General features: G+C 37.7%; 2 protein-coding genes across 3 annotated transcripts in view; both read left to right on the top strand.

Annotated features, from left to right (window-relative positions):
* tcf7l1b (transcription factor 7 like 1b) overlaps positions 1-4,199 on the top strand; it is a 37,058-nt gene extending 32,859 nt beyond the window's left edge. Inside the window, exons 8-12 of one of the 2 annotated variants that reach the window (XM_042488209.1) lie at positions 1,569-1,709; positions 1,847-2,006; positions 2,098-2,205; positions 2,708-2,759; positions 3,340-4,199. In XM_042488209.1, the coding sequence (XP_042344143.1) occupies positions 1,569-1,709; positions 1,847-2,006; positions 2,098-2,205; positions 2,708-2,759; positions 3,340-3,830 (952 nt within the window). In that variant the 3' untranslated portion in view covers positions 3,831-4,199. Of the gene's footprint in view, positions 1-1,568; positions 1,710-1,843; positions 2,007-2,097; positions 2,206-2,707; positions 2,760-3,339 lie in introns of both variants that reach the window. The other variant, XM_042488208.1, reaches the window with a different exon arrangement.
* Positions 4,200-9,223: 5,024 nt separating this feature from the next.
* Positions 9,224-16,018, top strand: tgoln2 (trans-golgi network protein 2). Its single transcript, XM_042488905.1, has 4 exons — positions 9,224-9,398; positions 12,117-13,000; positions 14,563-14,646; positions 14,757-16,018. The coding sequence occupies exons 1-4, from the start codon at positions 9,344-9,346 to the stop codon at positions 14,760-14,762; spliced, it is 1,029 nt and encodes a 342-aa protein (XP_042344839.1). The 5' UTR covers positions 9,224-9,343; the 3' UTR covers positions 14,763-16,018.
* Positions 16,019-18,342: the final 2,324 nt, after the last annotated feature.

The raw sequence follows: 18,342 nt of genomic DNA, 5'->3' as shown, positions 1-18,342 counted from the left end.
GTCATAACGAGCTTCTGTGTGAGTATTTTCACCGTAAACTCTGCTCCTCCATATCACAGTATTTTTGACCAAATACCTCAATAGTGATATTGTGGCGATATTGTAGGGTTGACTATCTGTGCTTTCACAAATCATTTACACAAAAACATTTTTGATAAATAATTATCAGTACTTTGGATAAAATGACTAAGTGGGCAAAGGCAAAAAAATGAAATGGCTAGAACAATCTGCTGAGTTCATAAAATTAATCGCTTTACTGTAATGCAGACTTTAAAATCCGGACAAGATTATACTTATGATATTGCAATATCCAAAATCTACACAATACCAATCCTCATATCATGTCAGGCTGGGTGATTTGGCCCATAAATATTATTGGCTATTCTGCGTTACACAATATATATCCTGATCTCTTGTAATCTCCTCTAAATTATTGTAGACTACTAAAATACTAACCCATTAAATAAACTACTGCATTTAAACAGTAAAGTTAAAGTACGGTTATTAAAAAGTTAAATTAAAGTAATGTTACTCAAAATTCAACTACACTTGTTATAAAGTTAAATAAAATGTTGTAATAAAGTTCAATTAGCACTTAGCAGAGAGTCAAACAGTTAAAGCGGTGCTGTTAAACTTGAGCGGCAATCAAACTAATAGCTCTCCAATTCATGTAATAATAATAACTGGTTTTTGAGACCATTTAGTTGCAAAAAGGGACTAAATGGTCACTGTCTAGAGCCCAAAACACAGCTGCTCACGTGCACTATCGCCCAGGAGAGAATGGTTTGGATGGGCAGTGGAGTGTGACGAATCATTGTGCCGTTGGCTAAAAAAAGATTTGGTGACAGTATAAATTTGATGTTCGCCATATACTCATTTTATATATAACATGTGGAACAAGCCTCCCAACATCGAATATAATCAATGTATCTCCCATCCCTTATAGTACAATATCAATATAACATCAGTTCATTGCCCAGGGTTTGACTGTTATAAACAGAACGGCCTCTGTATATGCTGTAAGTGAACTCTGGTTAAAGCATACTGAACGTATCATGAGGTAAAGCTGCTGGTTCTGGACTGACACATGTTAAAATAGAGGAATTTTCCAACATTAACTCGGGTGTGTGATAGAGGGAGAAGGAGCTTAATTTACCCTCGTGTTCATTACAATGCTCCATTGTATTAACAATTGGAAATAGAGAGAGACACTTTGTAAAGGTGTTCTGTGTGGACGGCTGTCAGAGCGCTCTCTGGAACGTGGTAAGGAAAGTGGTTTCAGGTGTCACGGCCATGCTGTCGCCATGGTAACAACACACTCCACTTTTCTCCAGCCACTGCTGAATAAAGGGGCTTTTGAAAAAGTCTTTATTTGAACAAAAAGCAAGCATGTAACTCATTGTGTGTATGACTTTAGTCTAGACGGACACAGTAGGCACTGTGAATTTCACGCGGAGGGTAAGGCAAGGCAGACATGTGCCAAGTTAGCTGAACCGTCTCTCGTCAGGTTAACAGAGAATCGCTGTTAAACCCGAATGTTAAAACATTGCCCTCTGTTGCCCTCTCAGCTTGGTGTCCAGTCGTTTCTCCCCTCACATGGTGACTCCGCCACCACACAGCCTCCATCAGACCGGCATCCCCCACCCGGCCATCGTCTCCCCAGCTATCAAACAGGAGCCCAGTGGTGACATGAGCCCCTCGATGCATGCGTAAGGACGTCTTTTAATTGTGTCAAAACGTGCTCTCATTGCCGAAAAATATTTCCCCTTGTTTACTGTTATTCACCAGCACCTCTCCACCATTCACGGTTTATAAACGGCATGTTTTTAATGTTTCGGATTAGCAGGAAATCCCCGGTTCCTCCCAAGAAAGAAGAGGACAAGAGGCCTCATATCAAGAAACCTCTGAACGCTTTCATGCTGTATATGAAGGAGATGAGAGCCAAAGTAGTGGCAGAGTGCACTCTGAAAGAGAGCGCTGCCATCAACCAGATCCTTGGAAGACGGGTAAGTAGCACAGACACACATGTGCGTGTGAGTTTATGATTTATGTGTGCGTGTTTAGCAGTCCTTTGATATCTCCTGTCTTTGTCCACAGTGGCATTCCCTGTCAAGAGAGGAACAAGCCAAATACTACGAGCTGGCCAGAAAAGAGAGGCAACTCCACTCCCAGCTCTATCCAGGGTGGTCAGCACGAGATAACTATGTGAGTGGCACATTTCCATCATCAGCTCTTATATTAATGAGTATAGGAAGTTGTTTTGTTCTCACTAGGCATATGCAAATATGACTGTGTCAGTTAACCCTTTGAAACCTTGAGCAACATCACTTTTCTTGTGCTGCTTTCAGACATAGTTCACAAGTGTTTTAAGTTTTGATACTTGAGCAAATTGGTGTGTTTTCTTTTAAAAACATGGTAAAAGGCAATGAGCAACTTGGTAAGAAATTATTCCACATTGTAAGAAAATTGTAGAACTAGAAAATTACTTTGAAAAAAGCTAGGGGAAATGCTCTCAGGAAACAAGAAAAAAAATAGTGAAAATATGTATAATTATAATTATCAAAATTGCATATTTAAAATTATGTTACAGAATTGTTAGAATTTTTAAAGCACTTTCCAAGTCTTGTGTGCCTTTTTTTTTAACTGAGGCTGTGTGGGTGGTGTACTTTCACTATGAGAATTAACAGCAATGTTTTGATCTGTGCAGGGAAAGCGAAAAAAGAGGAAGAGGGACAACAAACCAGACTCAAAACCAGAAGGTAAGGGGCCTTTTCTCCGGACCACCTTTATATTTTGGATTTTTTTCTTCATAAACTTGCCTAAGAAAGAATAACTGTAGAAACTAACAGCGAGGGCTTTATTTTTCTTGCAAATCCAAAGAGCAACCTGTGACACTGCACCTTTATTCTATTATTTTAAGCCTTTTTGTGCATGGTTTCTTTTCTTCACTAACACTTACTAACTTCTTCCCTGCTTCTATACTTTGACAAGCAGCTTATGAGGTTCAGTGCTAATAGTGGCAGGTATGTGTGCTGTTGTGCAACCACCGTAATTTGCCAAAAATAAACAAGCTTTCCACACTTCAGTGCACATTTTGATCGTGTCATGCTCCTTTTTTGCATCATAAATGCATACCATCTGAATATGTTTAACATGTTTCACTTTCCGTGTTACAGTGTCTTTTCATTTGTTTCACAACTTCCACCGCCATCGTTGTCACTGTTTTTATGATTACCCGTTCGCTTCTGTCACCAGCAGCATTCAGGGACGTGAACCAGATTTGCAGCCAGCAGCAGATTCATAATTCAGCGTTCTCACTTTTCCTTTGTGTTCCCCCAGACTTCTCAATAAGAAGCAAGAAGCAGTGCGTGCAGTACCTGCCCTCAGAGAAGATGTGTGACAGCCCGGCGTCGTCCCATGGCAGCATGCTGGACTCGCCGGCCACCCCCTCTGCAGCCTTGGCCTCCCCGGCTGCTCCGGCCGCCACTCACTCTGAGCAGGCCCAGCCGTTATCGCTCACCACCAAACCGGAGGGACGCATGCACCACCACTTCTCCCTTGCTGGGAAAGCTTCTGGATCCACATCTTCTTCTTCCTCCTCCTCTTCCTCTTCCTCCTCCTCCTCCTCCTCCCACACCCACCTCTCCATCCCAATTGGTACTTCAGGTAGCCAGTCGACCACCCCCATCCTCACCCGACCAATCCCTTTCACCTCTCTGCACCCCTCCATGCTCTCCCCCCCTTCCCCTTTCCATCAGGCAGCCCTTCACTCCCATCATGCCCTCTTCCAGTCGCAGCCCCTCTCCCTGGTTACCAAACCAACTGAATGAATCCGCAAAGTCAAATTCTCTCCCATTTATTGTGCTGTATATTGCTTTTCTTTAAAATAGTTATTAGAACAACTTTTTTTCTAAATAATGAAAAGGAAGAAATATTATTGGTCAATATTTGACTGTCTCCTTTTCTACATCTCTCAATGAAAACAAAATGTATTTTTTGTAAAGTTTACTGCAGAACTGGTTTCTTTTTTGATGCATTTATCCAATGAACCTCTTGTATAAAAGAACCAATGTACATAAAGTTTCTCTATAAAAACAAAAAGGAACAAAAACATGTTTTCTTTTTAGCCAAAACCTGATTAATGTTAGTATTAAGTTTAAGTCATAGTACTGGCCAATAATTGCAGCCCCCCTCCCACCCCTCACGCGCGTGTGCCCCTTCTTTGACATGTTAAATAAACATTTGAAATTGTTTCTTAAAAGAAATGCCTCGATTTGGTTTTTTCGACACATGTTTTTGTCATCTAATAAAGATAGGTTTTTTTTAACAAGGTAATGTGGTTTGGATTAATATTCTCATACTAGTGACCACAGTGCATAACAAGTTGATAACTGCCTTTTGGAGGTGTTACAAATGTAGATTTAATGGGTGGTATAATTCTATAACAGCCACAATGAAATTGAATAAAAGTCCATAACACACCTGCCATTTCTTACTCAGCTTTAGTTCTAAACAGGGAACATCTTCATAAAAACCTTGCTGATGGTGGCAGCCAGTTTTAATGTTTAATAAAGCGGAATTAGGCTAACCACACTGGAAAAAGAGAGCCTGAACCAGGGTAACAAAATCTGAAGCCCAAAATAAATGCAAATAAAAAAATAATAGACATCTGCTGCGTCTCGGAATATAGCGTCCCACAACAATGACAAAAAAGCAGGTCAGCCCCATCCCAGCACACCGAACCCTGCTCGGTCTCCCTGTTCCTCTTGCACTTTTACTGCATCTTTATTCACCGTTTGGCACACTGCTTAGGCTTTAATTAACTCAGAGGTAATGGGATGGAGCCCTTGGGACCTCATTAGGCATTTCAATTAGTGAAAAATACACAAGGTAGGTTACAGTTTTTGGTGGCTTTGGAGATGAGGAGTAGTGCCAGGGATGGACCAATTATGTCGGAGCAGGGGGGACTGGCCTGGACGAACCCATCGATACCAACCACCTTCTGATTTTATCCAAGATCTTACCAGCAGGGAGAACGGGGGGATGTAAGAATGAAAGAGTATTTGAGCTGACTGGAAAATTCAGAATGTGCATTTTACCAATAAAGATGAGTTTCCAGATAGTAGACAGCACCATCAGGATACTGGAAAAAACAGGGCAGTCTGAGTTAATTGATTCTAAGCTTGGACGCAACAATAATGATCTCAACATTGTCAGAAATATCTAGAATTTTACTGAGCATGTGTTATTTATCCTCAATTTTCAGTTAATCATCTTGCCTCGCTTTCAAACGGGTTTCAGGTGGACCGAGGTTGTGTGTTTATTTCTGGCAGAGGCACCAAACTGTCAATGCTCCCCTCGCTCCGTTTTAAGCAATCATTAGCCATAATAAATCTTTTGCTTATTTGCCGTTCTATCTTACATCATTCCGGGCACAAACCACCACATAGTCTCTGGTGCCACGGCTGCCGACTCGGAGCCACTTCACCAATCCGTCAGTGAAATTACAGGTAATGAGTTGTCAAAACAGCCAGGAAATCTGTCTCCTCAAGGCCATACATCCAGTGCAATGTTGAATTCTCCTAAGACACTATCCTTATTATGAAACTCAGCCCCCAAGTGAATGACTTCAAATGTGGCTGGTTATACCAGGTAGTTGCTTTATTAAACACATTCCCCTGCCTGTGCCTGCTTTTTTTATAGTTTCATCATATTGTAGGAAATCCCATGAAAAGCAGGAAAAAATGATTATTTCAACATAATAAACGTGAGCAAATTGGATTTTTGCATAGGCATTTTCTCAGCTTTAAACTAAATATCCATCTGAAATATAATTTTAAAAATGTACGTTGTCTCAAAGTTCCCATGCTCCACTCAAAATGTAACACGCCACTGTTTATCTCTAATAACCTATCTGGTTGCTGCTCCACTCAACATCTGCCATGTAAGCACGAGGTCAGATTTAATACATGTTAATTTTTGCTCATTAAATTCTTCCAATCTCTTGCCAAGGTTCTTTTTTGGGCCTTCCTTTGATCTTGAATTTATTCCAGGTTAACCCTTTGGTAGTTCACATGCAAAATATTACACTGGGAGCTATCATTTAAAAAGTCATAAAAATCATAAAAAAAACACTTTAAATAAAACACACACACACACACACACACACACACACACACACACACACAACAGCACTGTTTAGTTTAAATGCACACAACTTGCCTGCTTGATACATTGATGTCATTGTTTAAAAAAAACAACAGCTACATAATTAGAATCAGATAAAGCTGATCCTATATCTTCCACTGACTCATGACCTTATATTCCCATTAATAACAGGATGCTATGTTTTCTTCTTGTGGTGTGTCCCAAAGCGATATTAATTGATTGTTTCTGTAACATTCACTGAGCTTAGCAACACTCAGCTGGTGCCTTTGTGCAGATAGGTATAGCTGGCTGTGAGCTTAAGAACCTCCTTAATGTATTATTCATACCCATTTGACCTTAAAGATGGAAATGCAAATGGGTGTCAAAAATGAGAGGGACCATCTGACTTTTCAAATGTCAAACCACATGCCACACTTAAGACATATTCATTACAAATACCCACAGGTCCCCCACACTTAGCTGAGATGTTAAACATCTCCAGATAACATTTTGATGATTATCTCTACAGCTATTACACACCTTCAATTGAAATCCCTAAAGTTTTGTTGATATTACTTGTGATGTAAAATCAAGTGACTTGTCAATTATTAGACTTAATATTGGCTTAATCTCAAGAATATATATATTTCAATAAGTTTAAAAGTTATTATATGATTAAATAATGGGCTGATAATTATATGCACACTAGTTATCATGACTTTTTTTTCAACTGCATTGTATATCAATACTGCCATCTGCTGATAAGGTCAAATACTGATGCAGCCACCTCATTTGAAGTAAATACTGCCACCATGTCAGCGCCTTACCTGTGGGTGGCAGTAACAACATAATTGTTGTCTCCTTCTCCATATATTATCAGTGGTGGAGGAAGTACTCAGAAATTTAACTTGAGTAAAAATAGCAATGCCAATGAAATACAAGTACAAGTACAAGAAAAGTTAATCAAGTAAAAGTACCAAAAAATTAGCATCACACTCCATTTTAAGTACCAAAAGTATTCATTATGCAGAATGGCTCATTTCAGAATAATATATTTAACTGGATTATAATTATTCTTGACTTAGCTTGTTTATCATTTTAATGTTGCTGCTGCTGAGGTTAACTTAATCAGTAACAATACATCATACATCATTTATTTGTTGATTTATATTTTGTACCAATCAATGAATAAACTGTAACAAATGTTATCAAATGGATGTAGAAGAGTTAAAAAGTATATTTCTCCCTGAATTGTAGTGCAGTAGAAGTATAAAGAAACAAAAATAAAAGTACAAGTACAGTTCTTGAATAATGCACCTTGTTACTTTTCGCCATTGTATAATAATAATAATAACAATAATAATAATAATAACAACATTTCATTCTTCATTAGAACTCTCTTTACCTTTACTAGCTCAGGTCAGCTGAGTGCAGGGGGGGTGTCAGCACAATAGGAGGATGTCGGCCTCACATACAGTAACTTCTGTGTCTGAATCTGGCCTAAATATTTAGTCTCCCTTTGTTTCCACATCTGCCATTCAAATAAAACTAAATAATGCAGCCGTGAAAGTCATCCCCCCACTGAGTGCTGAGATTCACAGACACAAAGAGCTCAAGTCAACTGGCTCAAATCTGCAAACATACATTGTTATACTCTGTGAAACATATATAGAGAGATATGCAAAGGTGAAGAAAAAGTTCAACGTTGATTTTTATAAAAAGTGCGAGTGAAACATTTACATCCTCCAGTCTGAACAACAGTCATAAACTGTCAACAGTATTTAAATGATGGATGGCTGATGCATCTTATCCGTGTTTACAGCTGGTTCAAATCACTTCAGTGACTGACTACAAGGCATGAAAAAAAGAAGTGTAAATGTAATTGTAACTTTCCACCCAGTGATTATCATAACTGTAGCCGGACTGTAAATATGTTATGCCGAAGCTTGTCTAGTATTTAAACCTATAGTGGCAACATCTGAGGGTTGACATAATGTAATCTGATAGGTTGTGCCAGTTTCTTGTTGCTAAACTGGTGGATCCAGATTTTCAGGGGTGGGGAGTTCCTTTACACCCAATAACAGCAATTGTTTGTGAAGATGAATCCATGTTGTACTTTCCAAATTATGATGTCAGAGCTACGACTGAGCTGCAACATATTTTAGATGTGAGAAATGCCATTGACGTTTGGCATTTGAATCTGATGCAGTCAATAATGAATTTCAATTAAAATCAGTTAGGCCTATTAATTCAAGTTTAAAGGACAAGCATAGTCTATAATAAACCAACTAACCAACCAACCGAATTTAAAGTAGAGGACATGTCCTTTTACAATAAGTACAAGCACTTTTTAAAAAAAGCAAACTCAACACCAAATTCACCTATAATCTCATTACAGGTAAATCACCTTTCACCTATAATCTCATTATTCTCATCATCCACACGTTTACACAAAACAAAGGTGTGATGAATACACAGCCCTGCCTTTAGTAAGCAAATAGATAACCGATAACCTACATGAATGCATACAAAGAAAGGCGGATCTTCTATAAGTATCATAATGCACCACACAGGGGTGGGGTTGGTGGGGGTTGGGCCCTGTCTTGCCAAAATTGACACAGAGAAAACCCAACAAAAAACAAAACATAGGGCGTAAATGAAATGGTGGAGTGAAATTTATTTCGGAAAGCATTAGAGTAGGAGAACAGATAGAGACAAAACCCATTGGTTGTTGTTGTTGTTGTTGTTGTTGTTGTTGTTCTTCTTCTTTCTTCTTCTTCTTCTTCTTCTTCTTCTTCTTCTTCTTCCTCTTCTTCTTCTTCTTCTTCTATTTTTCTTATTATTCTTCTTATTATTATTTATTATTATTATTATTAGGAGTGGTAGTGGGGGGGGGGGGGGGCAGATAAAGTATCTTTATTAGTTCTTCATTGAAATAAAACCTGGCTATCCCAGTCTGACCTGCTCCCACATCCCCTCCTTTGAAAGCACGGTCCTGTCATGTCAGGCCTCAGCCTCTAGTCGTCAGTAAACCTCGCCGCTGTGTTTTCCTCTGCAGAAGAAGAGCAATCTCGATTGTACACGGAAGCAGGAACAGGACCTCCGACCTGTCGACTTGTGTTTGTCACCGCGGATTGTGGCGTCGCAGACTCAGATTAAAGAGATTCGGTTGGCGTGATAATATTTAGCGGACACAATGAGGACGGCTGTCGTGGTGGTCACTATATTTCTGTGTTTCTGCTTGGTCAGAGGTGAGTGTTTTGTGTCGTTTTACTGTTTAACTGCTGTTTCTTCCTGACAATATTCACATATATGTGAGGGAAATCCCCACTTGCCTATCAAGGTAGCTGTGGCTGTTGCTTTATTACACAAGTATCACTTTTTAATCGAGAGGGGAAGTGCTAACCACCGAGGTTTGGTTTGGGTTCAATAAATGGAAACAGTGGGAATATATTCTTCATGTCCCTGCTGCTTAAACCAGTAATTCAAAACCTTTTTCATGTGATGGCCTCTACATCGATTAGGCCTCCCTTTGATAAGATTTCGCTTTAGGGATCTCCACGTGAAAATATTTTGGTTGTTAGTTATGATTAACTTTGTAGTTTTTAGCTGCAGTTAGCTGCACACTTTGTAGTTTTTAGCTGCAGTTAAGAGGATAAATATTCAGGAAGTGAAATCAGAGTAGTCACTTCATGACTCATACTTACGGTGGGCACTCTATTATAGTAAATTTAATAGTCATGATCAAATATTTCTCATTTTGTGAGTCTCCCTGAAACCCCCTCAAAGATCCCAAGGATTCCCTGGACCCCTGGTTGAGAACTTATGGTTTAACCTTTATGAAACTGAGCAAATGGACTTGATTTCTTTCAAAAACATGGGAGGAAGACAACAAAGAACTTAATGACAAAATGGCCCAAGATTTAGAAACATTAAGGAAATGTTACAAGAAAATAGCCTGAGAATCAGCAACGAGAGAGAAAGAGAGAAATGAAAAGTAGCCTACAAAAGACAATCAAACAAGAAAATGACCATGAAAACGTGCTATATTCTTTATCTGCTATCTTTAACATAATTTTGGATATGTAATTAAAATAATCATAGATATAGGCTTTTGGGAATTTTTCCCAGATATTTCGATAATACCTAATAATCCACCCAGGTCATTTTCAGGTCATTTTTTGTCAACAAATCTTTTTGCGATTTGCATAATATTTCTTGCCAAGTTGCTTAATAGGATTTTAGCCATGTTTTCAAACCAATTCAAACCAATCAAACCAATTTTAGCAGCTTTTAGAAGTTTAAATGGCTGTGAAAGGAGTCTGAATGCAGCACAAGAAAACCAATGTCGATCCAGGTGTTAAAGGGTTAAACCCTACCTACCTTTTGTGTATTAATATGTTTTGTGCAAAAATAAGCACAGGTAATTGGACTAATCTATTTGGTTTAGTTTTAGTTTCTGTCACCGAACAACATAATCAAATATCTCTTTACATAAAAGACAAAGACACTGATACTTGTCCTGGCTGGTATATAAGCCATGTGTGCAGGGATTCATGTGTCAGTGAGAGGACCTGTGACGTCACACCGCCATCCCATAGCAACCGTTTTATGGACCCTGTTGTCAAGTTCCTAATAAGTGCAGTATACACAACAGGATACATATAGAAGCTTAATTACACACCCAGACAACCAGTTCTCGTCTCCTGAAACTCCACCTAGCTGCCTTTTTTGATGTGTCATTAAGTGTGTGACAATTTGAGTAAACACAAGTTTAGTTAGGAATATGTGTGTGCAATATAAAACAATTCAAAAATAATAATAAATAATTAAGCTTTTAAAACTAGATTTAGACATAGTGCCCTTCTACTAGACATGGCCACGGGGTTACCACTTTAGTTGATATTGTGCTTAACTTAATACATTTTTAAATGCCAAATTGTTGAGACCAACTGACATGCAGTTACCCTGGCACCTACACGGGCCCACAAATCTTGTGTATGGGACACAGCATGTCACACGGGTTAAAGTGGGTCATACACTGACATGTTACATGGCCACTTATTTAGGTACAGTTGTACAGTCTTGTGCATGAGCTTCCACTGGTTAACAGTTTTTGATGTCTCCTGTCTAACATTTTCATTATCTGTAAAGAAAATTCATCACATGACACAAAAAAACAAGTTGTCAAAACAAAATCTCCTGGTGACGTACGATTTAAAAATCAAAAACTCACAGTAACACCTTTATTGCCAACATACACACATCAACTACAGCAAACCTGGTTGTACAGCTATTATCTCATCCAACTGACACACAGGAGCTCAGCAACAAGCATCAATTTGCAGTAAGAGAGCCACCCAACTAGCTCAGCAGCATGAGGCACTGCTTAATGATGTTGCTTCTCTTGCAATACATCATTCGTATTTGTAATACAGGCAATACAGTTATTTTGTATTGGTACATTTCACAATTTCAACTGTTACATATGGTTTGATGAGTAGCCTTCGAAATGAAAAAAAAAAGGAAATGATATTGACTTTCAATGTCATTTATTCTTGTTTAGCCAGTACACCAAAATAATTCTTATATTTCTAAGAAGGCTGCTTCCTTGACTTTAATGGCCTCTATTTCAGGCGTTTGTACAGCATATAATCTAATCATCTAATGAAATCTTCTCGGTTTATTCAATAAAATGAGGTAAGCTCATGAGAAGAAGACTGCAAGAAGGCTTTACCAACAGGGTGGGACAGAACATACAAGTAGTGGAAACTAATTTTAAAAGTTTGCTCTTGAAACAAAGAAGGAAAAGTTATGTGGACAGGCTAGTTGATTTGTTGGAGTTGCCAATGCAGAATTCAGAGATTTACAATCAGGCTCTATATTTCTCTTTGTTCTGCTGTTGTCACCCTGTTTTGTGATCTGGTGCTTAAATTTATTTAGTTTTTTTTTCATTTTCTTATTTACAGGAGCACCAGCACAAGAACCTCCGGGGCTCCCCGACAAACCACCTGTAAGCACTGAGGAGCAAAGCAATCAAGAAACGCAAGGTAGCAAAGACAATCTACCAGCAGGATCCCCCACAGGGGATGAGAACAAAGATGTAAAGAATACTACTGGAGTGGACAATAACCCAAATAATGTAGAGGTCACTGATAAAAAGCCAGCACAAGCGCCAGTACCAGCAGATGTCAACGTACCACAGTCGGCAGATGCAGACAATAATACTAAGGTGAAAACTGGCGCGACACAACAAGTTGACAATGAAAATAAGCAAGGGCAAACAACTTCACAAAGTCAAGCAGATGTAAAAGGCAAAAAAACAACACCTGAAAAAGATAAAAATAAGGATGAGAAGCCTGCTCAAACGTCAAAAGTTCAACCTCAGATCACTGAAAAATCAGGAGAGAAAAGCAAGGAGACAGGAGGGCAGGACACAGACAACGATCAGTCAGAAGGCAATGACAGCAACAAAGAGAAGCCGCAAGGAACGGACGCCAATGAGAAAACAGCAGCACCGTTGGATGACGATGTGGTGAAAACAGCAGCACCATTGGATGACGATTTGAGGAAAACAGCAGATGACGACCCAACCGGAGAGGACGACAACACAGTAGAGGACGGCAATCACAACAATGACAACAAAGCTGAAGAAGTGGACAAGAAAGCTGAAGAAGCGGACAAGAAGAAGAATAATCCAGAAGTAGAGGACCCCAAACTAACAGGAGGGAAAAGTCATTATGACCCAATTGGAATGAAGGATGAGGCAGAAAGCAGTCATTTCTTCGCCTACCTTGTCACCACAGCTGTGCTGGTAGCCGTGCTTTACATCACTTACCACAACAAGCGCAAGGTACTTAGCCATTTGCTCTCGCTCAGACCTCTTTGAAACGTACCTTCTGTTTCCACTGACCCAGATTTTAGTTGCAAATGTTATATTACGTGTCAACCATTTTCCTGCTTGAATGCAGAGCTAAATCTGTTGCTGATCTTTGTCTTTATAACCAGTCAGGGTTTCCACTATATGCAATGAAATAATTGAATAGAAGTAAGAAGGTAGATTTATCAGTCATTTTTTAAACAAAGTTTAAAAAAACGAATACTATGAAGATTTCATCCGTTTGCTGGGGCATGTTGCTGCTGATGGCATTGTTCAATTCCTGCACTGCATTTTTAAAATTTGCATCAGAGTCTTGTGTCCTTATGGCTCCCAGCACGGTCCGACCATCCAGTGCAACAGCTTGAGTCGGGATGTTCGGGGTTATCCATGAATCTGTGAAGATGTGTGCAGAGCAGCCTCTGATTTCCGGTTGCTGAATGAGCCTCGATCGCATCTCATCCACTTTATTGTCGTGACTGGACATTAGCCAGAAGAAGGCTTGGTAGAGGAACAACTCTCGGTCCAAGTCGGATTGGACTAATGCAGTGCAGAAATATGTCATACACTAAATATTAGCATATTACAGTTGAATCTTTGGTATATGTGGTAAGCTTGTGAATTGCATAAACATTTCCCCCAAAACAAGCACATGACAACTAGAGATAATCCGTAATGTTAAAGTACCTGGATGTTAAAACATAATTTAGAATCTTAGAATCTTTAGAATCTGAGCCTGAAAGGAAAAAAAAAAACAGTCAAAACTGGGAAAAATTTAATATAAAACATTAAACATTGTCCAAAAAACACAGCATATATTTTAAGAGCCTTTTGAGATATAACTCACACTCTTCAATAATCTCATCGTATTTTAAATGCAACTAAAGACAAGTGGACAATAAAGCTTTGGGATACATAATTGTTTAAAATGATTTACAATTTTCAAAATAAGTTTTGTATTTCTGGGGATAACTAGCGAGGATATCAATATATAAATCAACTGGTCTATTATTCAAGCACATTCCTAATGAGTATCCTTAGTATTGCAATATTTTACTTGGTGATATTGTGTCAATACACAGACGCCAAGTATCACTTTTTTTTGTTTTCAGTCCCCCAGATACTTTTTGCTGCACTAAAAATGATTAAATTGACATGAACAAAAAATCTGAAAAATGTATCTTATAAGCTGAAAGAGATGTAAACAAAATTTTTCTTTGAAGACAGATTTGTAGTTGAAAAAAAGGTAACAAATGTCAACATATGTTAATACCCAGCATATTGGAAATGTTATCTTGCACTAATATTTCATTGTGACTTACATACCATAATGATATATCATGGAGCCTTTGATAATTCCTACCCCTACTAATGACAACAGAGAGGAACAACCTTGGAGCAGTACGTTGACATTTTAGGAAAAACACATTTCTTTTCCTACTGAGTTGAATTATATACAGTTTTGTTCTGTAGGTCAGGCGTCATACAACATGCAAAGTTAACCTTAAAGTTGTCATTTTCTCGTTTTTTTTCCACAGATAATTGCCTTTCTTTTGGAGGGAAAGAAATCCAGATCCACTCGTAGACCTAAATCCACAGAATACCAGAAGCTGGAACAGCATGTAAGTTCTTGATTTAAAGAAATAAATTCCACCCTTTTTGAAACTAAAGTACAGCGTCATTAAATTAATTGTGATTTTTTTATTATTTTATTCTCACCATTTTCTTTCAGATGTAATCTTAAGTCACTCTACTGAAGCCATTGCCTTGAGCAGCTGAATACACTGGGGGTTGTGTGTTAATATATTTTCCTGGTGCACTCTGCGTTGATTTCACCCCTCGTCAAATGGACATTCTTCTATTTTATACCTTTTAGATGCTTATTGTATGACTATGCAGATGACACTGTTGCCTTATTGAAGGAATTAGTGAAATGCAGTGAAGGTAAAATAAGCATGCTGTTTTTGCACTTGTGTCGTTATTCCACTTTTGAGGCGATCTTGTAATTTGACCTGACTAAGGTCCTGACTCAGGTTATTCCAGTAGCAGATGAAAAATATTAGCTTGTTTGGAGACTCGTTCGTACAGTACATCTGTGATTGCACTGTGCAAAAAATATACTATATGAATCTTTGTACAATTCTGGCTTTGTACAATGTCTATGAGCTTGTTTGAAATGTCTATCAGATAAAATGTATCAAGAGTTTAGATGTAAAAAAACTTTCACAATGGGATTTGCTCATGTTAATAAGCCTGCGGTGTTGGCCAGATGAATGTAGCGATCTTTATTTTTAAAAATGTGCTGATTTGCTTTCTTGCTAAGAGTTAGATGAGAAGATCAATACAACTCCTAAATATTTCCGGTGAATATCATATTAAGGCCACAGACAGGTACCGGTGAGTTTATTTTAGTGTAAGGATTGGAAATGGGCTGAACATGTAGTCTATGCAAGAAAGCAAACAAGCATATTTCCCAAAATGGCTAACTACACCCTTAAGATACAGCTAAACAACTGCATGATGTATTAACTGCTGTCAGGGTGTTGGCTGAACAGGTAAATGGATTTTACTTTAGGTCAATCTGAGAGGTATGACTCGCAATGTTAAAATGTTGCTAATCTGGAAACTACCAGTCTGGTTACAGTATGGCTCCCAACACCTCTGATGAGCACTTTTGGATGAGCAGCTCTATTGTACCACTTGCTTTGCATTGACATCAGACTAAAATGCAGTTAACATAAAAACGGTTTTGTAGGAGGACGTGGGCCCGGATCTGTACTGCTTTCACTGTTAGGAGCGGACTGTTTGAATAATATGTGTCTCTGGGGAAAGGTTGACCACTAATACATTAGATTAAATCTGCCCTCAAGACTAGGTGTGTGTTTATTTTCAGAGATGACAAGACTTGTGCCAAATTGTGAACGGTTTTACTGTGATTCAATGTGTGATTCTTGTGTGTGCCTGTTTCCTAAATTAAATTTTATTTGTACTGGGTGATGGTCATAATATATGGAAATCCCTCTCTGAAAAAGGAAAAAATATAATCTAATTTTTTCTTGGAAGAATCAAAGTCCATAATATTTCCCAAAGTATACACTTTTATTGTCTGAAAAGAAAACTCCTTTTTAAGCCTTTAAAAAAAATGTTATCAGCTCTTTTCATGAGTGAAATGAGCACCAGTATTAGCTGGAAAATGTCAAGAGACAATCTTTCATTGTGCAATGTAGGGGTCAACCAGTATTGGTTTTTCAGGGCAGATGCCATTTATTAATAGTTAATGGGACTGATAACAGATGGAACCGATATGCTTTTACAATAAAAATGAAAATCTTTTTGTCAATATTTAGAATTTGGAGCACAACAAACTTCAACACAAAACTGTTCAAATACCTTTATAGTGTGGTATTACATCAACAATCATGCAAAAACTTCATACTACTCTATGTTCTCAAAATTCATGAAGAAAATGTCAGTATTGTGTCACAAGCCATGAAAACACATCACAGTGTAGTAAGACATCAAAAATCTTACAAAAACGTCAGTTTTGTATGCCATCAAAGATCAAGCAAAAACGTCATAGCATAGTATATCGGCACAAATCATGAAAAAATGCATAGTGTTGTTGGCAAAAATGTCAGTGTAGTATATCGTGAAAAATCATGAACAAACGTCATAGTATAGTATATCGTTGAAAATCCTGCAAAATAATCATAGTATAGTATGTCCTTCAAAATCATGCAAGAACTTCATAGAATTGTATGTTTTCAAAAATCATGCAAAAACATCACACCATACTGTGTTGTCAAAAATCATGCCAAAATGTCATAGTATAGCAAACAAATTCATGAAAAATGTGATCTGATAGTTTGCTGTCAGAAATCATGAAAGCATATCATAGTGCAGTATGTCATCAAAGATCACGCAAAGGCGTCATAGGATAGCGTGTCGTCAAAAATCATGCAAAAATGTCGTAATATGCTATGTTGTCAAAAATCATGAAAAAGAGGTAATATATTATGTCTTCAAAAATCATGAAAAAAACATCATAGTATAGTATGTTGTCAAAAATCATGTAAAAATCTCATCTTATAGTATGTCTTCAAACATAATGCAAAAAGGTAGTAGTATAGTATGTCGACAAAAATCATGCAAAAATGGTGTTGTAAAGTATTTTGTCAAAAATCTTGCAAAAACATCATAGTATAGAATGGCATCAAAAATTCTGAAAATCTGTCATAGTGTAGTATGTTGTCAAAAAGTCATGCAAAAATGTCATAGTATAGTATGATGGCAAAAATCCTGAGAAAACATCATAGTATAGTAGGTCGTAAAAATCATGCAAAACGTCATAGGATATTATGTCATCAAAAATATGCAAAAACATCATAAATAGTATGTTGTCGAAAATCATGCAAAATGTCATAGTATAGTATGTTTTTAAAAATGAGCAAAAAAAGTCCAAGTATTATATGTCGTCAAAAATAATCCCAAAACATCATAATATAGTATGTCTTCAGAAATGACCCAAAATGTCAGCAAAATGTAATTTATAGTATAGTATGTCGTCAAAATTGATCCCAAAACATCATAACATAGTATGTCATCAAAACCTCATAGTATAATATGTCGTCAAAAATTATCCCAAATTGTCATAGTTTTGGGCCGTTTTTGCAACATTCTATGCTATGGCGTGGCTCAGCAGTGTATTTTATGTAGTTTTCAGCTGTTTTTGGACAAGACATTTTTTGCAATACTATTGTATGGCATTTTTGGTCTTTTTTTCGACGTGCTATATTATGGTATTTTTGGCCATTTTTGCAACATTCTAATCGATGGCGTGTCTTGAAACGCTGTTTTATGCAGTTTTCAGCTGTTTTTGGGACATGTCAATTTTTGTCATTTTTCACGTTACTATAGTATTGCTTTTTGGGTCATTTTTTCAACATGCCATATTATGGTATTTTTGGCTGTTTTTTGCAACATCTTGGAACATCTTAGCATCTTGGAACACTAATTTACGCAGTTTCCAGCTGTTTTTCGGACGTCATGTTTTGACATGTTTTGCCATACTATGGGATGGCATTTTTGGTCTTTTTTTCAACATCCTATATTGTGGTGTTTTTGGACCCTTCTTTCAACATTCTATGATGTGGTGTGTCTTAGCACTCTTTTTTACATGGTTTTCAGCTGTTTTTGGGACATGTCATATTTTGACATTTGTAGCCTTGCCTTTTCAGTCATTTTTTCAATATCCTGAATTATGGTGTTTTGGGCCGTTTTTCAAAGATTCTATGCTATGTCATGTATCGGCATGCCTT

Source organism: Plectropomus leopardus, chromosome 6 (assembly GCF_008729295.1).
Source record: "Plectropomus leopardus isolate mb chromosome 6, YSFRI_Pleo_2.0, whole genome shotgun sequence".
NCBI classification, from domain to species: domain Eukaryota; kingdom Metazoa; phylum Chordata; class Actinopteri; order Perciformes; family Serranidae; genus Plectropomus; species Plectropomus leopardus.
The sequence above is the reverse complement of the archived record's forward strand: the minus strand, read 5'-3'. Positions and strand labels throughout refer to the sequence as shown.

Coding starts and splice junctions, on each gene's coding strand:
- tgoln2 (XM_042488905.1), top strand. CDS start 9,344: ATGAGGACGGCTGTCGTGGTGGTCACTATATTTCTGTGTTTCTGCTTG. Junction 9,399..12,116: donor GTGTTTCTGCTTGGTCAGAG/GTGAGTGTTTTG, acceptor TCTTATTTACAG/GAGCACCAGCACAAGAACCT. Junction 13,001..14,562: donor CTTACCACAACAAGCGCAAG/GTACTTAGCCAT, acceptor TTTTTTCCACAG/ATAATTGCCTTTCTTTTGGA.